The sequence below is a fragment of the Otolemur garnettii genome, unplaced genomic scaffold, assembly GCF_000181295.1.
Source record: "Otolemur garnettii isolate 467f Iridium unplaced genomic scaffold, OtoGar3 scaffold00030, whole genome shotgun sequence".
Taxonomy (NCBI): Eukaryota; Metazoa; Chordata; class Mammalia; order Primates; family Galagidae; genus Otolemur; species Otolemur garnettii.
In genome coordinates, this window is record NW_003852425.1 from 7168164 (window position 1) to 7177570 (window position 9407).

Sequence of the window (9407 nt, forward strand, 5' to 3'; positions counted from 1 at the left end):
GGGTCAGGTAAGCTGGTCCTCTGTGTCATGTGCTGTAGACGGGTCAGGTAAGCTGAGCACTGAGAACCGGCTGTGGCGGGAGTGATGGGAAGGCACTAGTCATTTTGACATGACAGATTTTGTGGAGTGGTGAGAGCAAACTCTTGACTAGAATGGATTGGAGGGAATAGGCGAAAAGAAATGAGAGAATATAAATAATTCCACTGAGAAACTTCCTACAAAAGGGAGCAGAAGGGGACTGTAACTGAAAGAAGGAATTCTCTAGGGTCCTGAGAATTTTAGATTTAAATTTTTTTTCTTAAGGTAGGAGAAACAACGCCTGTTTGAAAATTAACAGGAGCAATTTAATGAAGAGCAAAACAATGATGACAGGAGTGACAGGGGGATCGCTGGGGCTTTGTCCTTGAGTGTGATAGAGGGAGGATCTAGTGTGTAACTAGGTTTGTTCAGAGGAGTTGGGAGTGCATGATCACAGGAAGAAAATTAAGGCAGCTGCTGTAGGAACCATGTTGGTGAGATCTTACCAATGGTCAGTACACATGTATCCCCCAAATCTAAATCTAGGTAGAGATGCTGCTATGTGGCTATGTGTGACTGCGGGAGCTTAGAAGTGGTTTTCTGATTGCTTCAAATTTCTGAGTAAAGTAGGAAGAAAGGCAGCCAACTGAGAGAGGATGGGGAAGGAGATAAAGGAAAGGGAAGGTATGAAATAGTTGTGTAGGACAAGGACTGGCAAGGTTTTTCTGTAAAGGGCCAGATAACAAATATTTTAAATGTGGGCCACTGTAGTGTGGAAACAGCCAGACAGCACACAAATGAATGTGGGCTAGTTTGCTCTCTCCGACCCGGGACGGTGGGAGAGCGGATGGCCTGAGACAGTGTCACGGTTGCCAGGTAGTATTAAAGACTCACTTGAGATTTGTGTTCATGAATTTATAGCGTGAGGCCAGTTCCGTTTGTGATTTTTTTCTCCAACCACAATCACACAGCTGCAGAGTAGGTGGAGAGCTGTGTCAAGGTTGTGGCTTTCAGCAAGAACTGCCAAGTGAGACTGGGACTGTGGAGTGGAGTGGTTAATATTTGATAGTGGAATTTAATCTGAGTAAGGAGCGAGGGGTCAGGAAGGACTCTGATCAGGATAATACAGGGAGTGAACTACTAAGGTAAAAGCTGAGGGTGGCCAAGTGGGATGCCTGATGCAGGATGAGGGAGGGGCTGCAGCTGTTGGTACTGACAAGCATCATGGGAGTACGTGCCATTTGTAGGACAGAACATAAAGGTTATCAGAGGGGGGGCTTAGAAGGTTTGTGTGTGTGTGTCTGTGTGTAAACGCATATGTGGATATTAAGGAGAATATTAAGTTAGGAGCTAAAATTTTCAAGAAATGAGGCACAGTAGCCCAAGAGTCAGAGATGACTGGCAAAGGGAAGGCTAGTGAGTGGTCAAACACGATGGTATGAGATTCTGACAGTGGCAATGAAGAACAAAGACAGCACCTAGCAGACCTCCAGACCCAGTGGTATTGAGGTCATGGGAGATGCAGAGTCCACTGGGACATCTGGATTTCTCTAAGAGCAAGAAGGTGAAGGAAGCACTGGAGGGATGGATGAGGGTAGAGATTCTGCTAATCAATGGTATTTAGTTCCAGAGTGTTTGGAACTAAACAAATTGGAGAAAGGTGAACACTGGACATGAATAGGAACTTTTTTCTTTTCTTTTTTGAGACACTCTCACTTTGTCGCCCTTGGTAGGGTGCCATGGTGTCACAGCTCACAGCAACCTCAAACTCGGGCTTAAGCGATTCTGTTGCCTCAGCCTCCCAAGTAGCTGGGATTACAGACGCCTGCCACCAGGCCCAGCTATTTTGTTGTTGTTGCAGTTCTTTGTTTAGCAGGCCTGAGCCGGGTTAGAACCGACCAGCCTCAGTGCATATGGCCAGCTCCCTACCCACTGAGCTACAGGCGCTGCCCGGAACTTTTTTTCTTTTTTAAAAAGCTCTGTGGTAGTTAGAACATGGGGATGGAGGTGTCCTGACTATTGGGGAAGTAATATCCCACCGACATGGTATCTACAGCAGCGGTGACACCGCAGAGGTGCCAGTCCCTCATCTCTCTCTCTCCTTGGGACCCCTATCTCTAGGCATACAAACCCAGTCATTTTCAGGTTTGTCCTCCAGGGTTCAGTGTTTCCTAACTTACAGCCTGCACGTCCCCCCCCATTAGGATCAGCATTTCCCTGTCCAGAGCTGCTCTGCTCCTCCTGCCCTCAGCATCCCTCTGGTGATGTCATTTCTGTCCAGGTCACCCACATTTCTTCACCTCCTGGTTCTCTTAGGTATTTTTTTTTTAATTTTATTTATTATTATTATTTTTTATTTTATTTTTTACTTTTTTGCTGTTTTTGGCCGGGGCTGGGTTTGAACCCGCCACCTCCGGCATATGGGATCAGCGCCCTACCCTTTTGAGCCACTGGCACTGCCCCCTCTCTTAGGTATTAATACTTAAAAATCTAATTTTACTTTGAGATGATATATTCCTAAGCAGGTGCATAAGACTTAAAATAAGGAGGAATTTACATGCTGGGACACATTTTAGGTTTTTCTTAAAGCTTTTGGATTCGCTAGGAGTTTTTTTTTGAGACAGAGTTTATGTCGCCCTTGGTAGAGTGTCATAGTGTCACAGCTTGCAGCAACCTCAAACTCTTGGGCTTAAGCGATTCTCTTGCCTCAGCCTCCCAAGTAGCTGAGACTATAGGCGTCCACCGTAATGCCCAGCTGGGTTTTTTTTGTTGTAGGTGTCATTGTTGTTTGGCAGGCCAGGGCTGGGCTCCAACCCACCAGGTTCAGTGTATGTGGCCAGCGCCCTACTCACTGAGCTAGGGGCATGGAGCCGCACAGGAATTTTTACAAAGGGTTACTTAAGATACTGTGATTTCTTCTTTGGTGTTAATTATCTCTGTTCAACAATTTTTCTTTTTTTGAGACAAGAGTCTCACTATGTCGCCCTCAGAATGCTGTGGCATCAGAGCTCACAGCAACCTCCAACTCTTGCACTTAAGCTATTCTCTTGCTTCAGCCTCCCAAGTAGCTGAGACTATAGGCGCCTGCCACAATGCCTGGCTATTTTTTGTTGTAGTTATCATTGTTGTTTGGCAGGCCTGGGCTGGGTTTGAACCCGCCAGCTCCAGTGTATGTAGCTGACACCCTAGTAGCTGAGCTACAGGGGCTGAGCCCTGTTCAGCAATTTCAATTGAGTGAAGGGAGAGTAGCTGTGAGGTGGACGAGGGACTCCTTAGCTCTCATGGCTAAGACTCTTGAGCTACATCAAAAACCATTGCAGGGTAGGTGTGGGGCTCACGCTTGTAATTCTAGCAGTCTGGGAGGCTAAAGTGGAGGATTTCTTGAGGTCAGGGGTTCAAGATCAGCTTGAGTTAGAGCAAGAGGCTGTTTCAACAAAAAAATAGAAAAAAAACATTAGCTGGGTGTGGTGGCCCAGCTACTCAGGAGGCTGAGGCAGGAGAATCGCTTGAGTCCAGAAGGTTGCTATGATGACACCACTGAATTCCAGCCCAGGCAACAGAGTGAGACTCTGTCTCAAATAAAAACCATTGCAGTTTGTAGAATTTCACATGAGGCCCTGGAGGTGTCCACACAACCCCTCCACCTCCATTTCACATACCACACTCATGCTTACAGCACATGTGCAGCCACCTGGTAAGGGAATTCTTAGTCTCTTACAGATGTAAGAATGTTTTCTAGTGAGTGTAGTTATCTTGCCACTAACTCAGAGACTTGCAGAAAACTCTTCCCATCACAGGAGGGAACGGTGCATAGGGAGAATATACAAATCGGCCTTCCATGTCCTCGGGTTCTGCATCTGCAGATTCAACCAACCACATGTTGAAATTATTTGAAAGAAAATAAACATCAAAAAAAAAATTACAAGGCTCACACCTCTAAGTCCAACACTCTGCAAGGCTGAGGGAGGAGGATCAGTTGCACCTAGGAGTTTGAGGTTAACAGTGAGCTGTGACTGCTCCACTGTATTTTAGCCTGGGCAACAGAGCAAGACCATCTCTAAAAATATATATAGCATAACAGCTGTTACACAGCATTCACATAGTCATAGGTATTATAAGTAATCTAAAGATGATTTAAAGTAGATGAGGAGATGTGCATAGATTGCATATATTACAAATACTACACCATTTTATATATAAGGGACTTGAGTACTTGAGGGTTTTGGTATCAGTAGGGGTCCTGGAACCAGTTCCTCCCCTGAGCACAGATATGAAGGGATGAGTATTTCTATATTTCTCTGATTTTCATCACCATGGGATAAATATGATGACCTAGCATCAGACTGATACATAGTGAAATCTTACAGGCAAGCACTCAGATACAAACAAGAATTCGATACTCCTAGGGAATCTCAGCTTCTTTTGATGCTCAAAAGGAGGGCAGAGGACAGGTAGTTTAGGTGACACTGTCACAAGCAGGGGCTAGGCTAAATGACCTTGAAGAATTTTGCCCAAGTATTCAGGATTTGTGCTCTGAAAGAGAGATTATGTCCATTTCCTAGAAACCCTCTTAGCCTGTGTGCCCTCACCTGAAACTGAATGTGAGTCATCCAGAGTTTGTTATCTAGTAGCTCCGTTAGGCACACAGCTTGCGCTAAGAGCTTTGATGTATTTTTCTCTCTGTCCTACTAGCCAAGAAAGCTACCGTGAATCTACTGGGTGAAGAAAAGAAGAGCACCTAAGCACAGACTGGAGGAATCCTTTCTGCCCTTTCTGTATCTTCCCATTAGAGCTTAATGTTGTATTAGAGACTGTGGTATCATCATTTGAATAACGTTGCCTCAGAAACATTTTTGATGTATTAAAAAATGGAATGTGTTGTAAGTTTGTTTGCTTACTTTTACTGCCTATATACATAAAAGCATTTTAGATTTAATGCAGTGGGCAGTGTCCAAATTTCTGGAAAATATATTTTGCCTCTGGGTAGGAAAAGATGTTACCATCCTGCAGGAAATATAAACTTAAAATAAAATTACACATCCCACAGGGTGTGTACTTTATGGGGCTCACTCTGCATGCGTTTTCTCTGTGCTTGTAATATTTAGGATAATCTTTATGGTTCTACTTCATGTAATGTACAATTTTATATAATTCTTAAATGTTTTTAATGTATTTGTGCACTATACATAGGAAAATGTTACTGTCTTGACTGTAACATGTAATGCTTATAAGGAAGGTTGTGTATATGCTATTTATAACTTCTGTACAGTAAGACCACCTGCCAAAAGCTGAAGTACCATTGTGTTGATGTGATCTGCTAAATAATAGTTAAGAAAATTAATACAAATGACTAGTATTCAATTAGCCAGGCATGGTGGCATTTGCCTATATGGTCCCAGCTACTCCAGAGGCTAAGGCAGGAGGGGTGCTTGAGCCCCAGAGTTGGAGGTTGCAGTGAGCTATGATGCTGCCAGTGCACTCCAGCCAGGGTGACAATGCAAGATACTGTCTTTAAGTAAATAAATATTAGCATTCAAATGAAGAAAGTAAGAAATTATGCTGAATGGAGATTGGCCTGGTTGTTTTCCTAATGTTGTAGCACCTGAATACCAGGACAGCTTTGTAACCACTTAGTCACTCTACTGATAAATGAGATTTACGCACATATCAGATCTGCTTAAAAGCTTTAGATTTGTTTTTAAGATGCAAAATGGAAACCATTCCTGGTTTTAGCTTCAAAGCTGGTACCTGTTGGCTTAGTCTTGTTTCTTTCCCATCTTCTTTTTAAGACCAGTTTAAGGAACATCCAAAGACATGCCCACCTCTGATTACATATGTTCTTGTTTATATCATTAGGGACAGTATGCTAATGATGACACCCAGCTCTACGAGCAGTTCTGAGAGAACAACAGCAAGTATGATATAACCTCTAAGTTGGCAGCAGCTAAGTCAAACTGCCTGCACCTTTTTCTCTGGCTTTAAAGTCAAATACAAGTGGTCTCCCTTGCTTATAAATCAGAATCATTTATAGTCCATTTAAATGCCTTCGCCTTTATTCTTTATTTTGATAAACATATGACCGACAGTTTAAGAACAGAACAATAAAAGTTAAAATGACTGTCACCTTGATTGGCTAAATAGCTCGTAGAGGTCTTGACAACTTGTCTGGATCAGAAAATCTGGCTTTACACCATATGGCTAGAATGCTTCTGAGTTCAATTAAACTAGACTAAAATAAATACATAACAAAACTAGTAAGATTAAATATCCAGGCAGTAAAATATTTTTTAAGGTAAATAAAGATGATTAGCTCACCTTTAGATAACAATCAGGAAAGCTCACAATGTCTCATGACATAAAAAAAAGTACTAAAGATATGGCTCAGCGCCCATAGCTCAATGGTTAAGGCGCTGGCCACATACACTGGGCCTGGCTCAGGTCTGCGAAACAACTACAACAAAAAAATAATTGGGTGTTGTGGTGGGCACCTGTAGTCCCAGCTACTTGGGAGTCTGAGGCAAAAGAATCGCTTAAGTCCAAGAGTTTCAGGTTGCTGTGAGCTATAAATGTCTACCGAGGGCAACATAGTAAGACTCTGTTGTGAGACTCTCAAAAAAAAAAAAAAAAAAAAAACCCCAAAATAAAAATAAAAATAAAGATATCAAAAATAAGGAACAGTTATCACTAAAATATAATAATATAGATCAATGCAATTTTTTCTAGGAAAAATAGTGGTAATTATTGGGTATCTTATTAAAGGAAAAAAAAACCTTTTTAGAAAGCAAATAATTGTTGAGAGAAAAAAACAAGCCTTAGATTTTTTTTTAAAGTATCTCTAGGAGTATTTCAGCTCAAGGCTGTAATCCCAGCACTGTGGGAGGCCCAGGCTGGTGGATTACCTAAGCTCAGGAGTTCGAGACCAGCCTAAGCAAGAGTGAGACCCCATCTCTAAAAATAGCCAGGCACTTATAGTCTCAGCTACTAGGTAGGCTGAGGCAAGAAAATCGCTTGAGCCTAAGAGTTAAAAGTTGCTGTGAGCTGTGATGCCATAGCACTGTACCTAGGGCAACAGAATGAGATTCTGTCTCAAGAAACAAAAAAAGTATCTCTAGGAGTATTTCAATCCTTTCCCCATAAATAAAAGTATACTTTTCCTGTTGACAGAAAAATGAGAATTAGCATTTTCTACCATATAAAATAGTCAGAATGCTAGTATACAGACAAGACAGGAGGCATGAAAGTTACTATGGCTCCTAATTACAGGCTAATACCCACTTAAAAACAGCAGTAAAATACACAGTACCTTCTGAATGCAATTTTTTTTAAACATCTTGGTACCACAGCTTTCTCCTTTAATTCACTGCACAAGAAATTTAAGTTTCTGTTTTTACAGTTGAGCTGTAAATGTTAATGGTAAGAGAAGTTGTCTGAACAATTCTGTCTCGTTTTTCCCCAAATAAAATACTGCCATGGCTGGAGTATTTGAAGAACTAATTGAGTCTGCATCTGGCTACAAGACAAGCATTTATTTTTTTGTATATAAATCTCAAGGGTATGTAAAGTGTTTCAGAATTTCTACTAAATTTTAAATTCTTCAAAACAAAGGAAAAATTTCCTATAGCAGTTACTCACTTATTGAAGGCTTTAATCATCCAGATCAACAAATTTACTGCTACTCTGGGCAGTCTTCCACCCACAGCCTGAGGAAATGCTCATAGCCTATAAATAAGTTACCACCTATCCTGAGGATGTGATGTATTGAATGGAAATGATGTAAATAAAATTCAGATCTCATCTGTTACATTTCATTGTATTTTATGTGTGTGTGTGTGTGTGTGGGTCCCTAGCCCCGAATTATTTAAGCAAAATTTTAAGTAAATAATGGATAAATGAGCCTAAACACTGCTGATTAACTCTATTCCTCCTGTGCTTGTAATTTTCTTCTGGTGGTTACTGTCTACCAAGGAAAAGCCCTTCCCTAAAGAAAACCTATCAACCAAGAAGTTTCCACCAATAATGAGCACTAGACGGATATAAAGGGCACCTAAATCACTGCTCTCTACCCGTATGCTGCATTACAAAGAAGACTCATGACTTAAGACAGTATATTGCACTGATTTCAACAATACACTGTTACAATAATAGTTCTGAAACATTAGTTGTCTTAGTGTTTTATGTTGCCATAACAGAATACCAGAGACTGAGTAATTCATAATGAATGGAAATTTATTCAGGTCATGGTTGAAGACTGGGAAATCCAAGAGTATGGTGCCAAAATCTGGCAAAGGCCTTCATGCTGCATCATCCCATGGTGGAAAATGGAAGGCCAGGAGGCTGTGCTGGAGATAGCAGAGAGTTGGCCAAATCCCATTTGTAACAAACCCACTCTTGAGATGATATAATCCACTTAAGGCAGAGTCACCAAGGCCCAATGACCATCCACCTCTCAATACTGTCAATATGAATTTTGAAGGGGACATTCAAACCACAACACTAACAATCCTTATTGCCCCATAACTAAAACCTTTAGATCCTAATCATCTTTTTGTGACAAATCTTTTAAGTTGGCTACTCCATTATGCATCCTCAACTACTTCCCTCCTCAGCTGCTTTGACTGTCAGGACTGAAAAAGCTCTACACAGTAGTGGTCACTTCCTGTGGCTCCTATCACCCATAGTCAATACTTCGACTAACCACAGTCACACAACTTTTATTACAGCATAATTGTTCTATGCTGTTATTGTTGCTAGTCCTTTATTCAGCTTAACTTATAAATTAAAACTCATTATAGGAAAAAACATTGCATACATATAGGATGTGGCACTGTTCAGTTTCAGGCCTCCATTGGGAGTCCTGAAAGTATCCTCTGGGGATAAGGGGACTACTGAGTTCATTCCCCAGTTTCCTCGGCAGCTAGAGATGGATGTGTACTAGAGTTCTCAACAACAAAACTTAACTGAAAGTCTGCTGAGAGGAATTTTGAGAAATCTCTTGCTTTCTTTTTAGAGGACAAAAGTGGCTGGAACAGCTATCTTTTCTTTCAGACTTGAACTCTTACGTAAATGTCAGCCCTTTGGTAAGCTTAAGACATCATTCTTAAGGATGTCAGAAACATGTCATGGAAAATGAAGTGGAAAAATACAAAAAAAGGCATCACTGAGAGCTGAGCCAACACCTACAACAATCTTCTTTAGATTTCATGTTCCACAAACACATTCCTAAGTGATATATTTTCCAAAAAAGGTCTGTAACGAATTGTTTTACACATACTCCCCCATATTTATTTCTAAGTCAAATATACAAACTGCTATGTTATTATGTTCACTATAAAACAAAAGGGAAATTGTTAAGACTGAAAACAGTAAATTTTTTTTTTTTTTTTTTTTTT

At 41.0% G+C, this 9407-nt stretch overlaps 1 protein-coding gene across 1 annotated transcript in view; it reads left to right on the forward strand.

The window, feature by feature from the left end:
* REEP5 (receptor accessory protein 5) overlaps positions 1–5062 on the forward strand; it is a 42280-nt gene extending 37218 nt beyond the window's left edge. The window contains exon 5 of the mRNA XM_003788914.3: positions 4711–5062. Coding sequence (XP_003788962.1) covers positions 4711–4760 — 50 coding nt within the window. The 3' untranslated portion in view covers positions 4761–5062. The remainder of the gene's footprint in view (positions 1–4710) is intronic.
* Positions 5063–9407: the final 4345 nt, after the last annotated feature.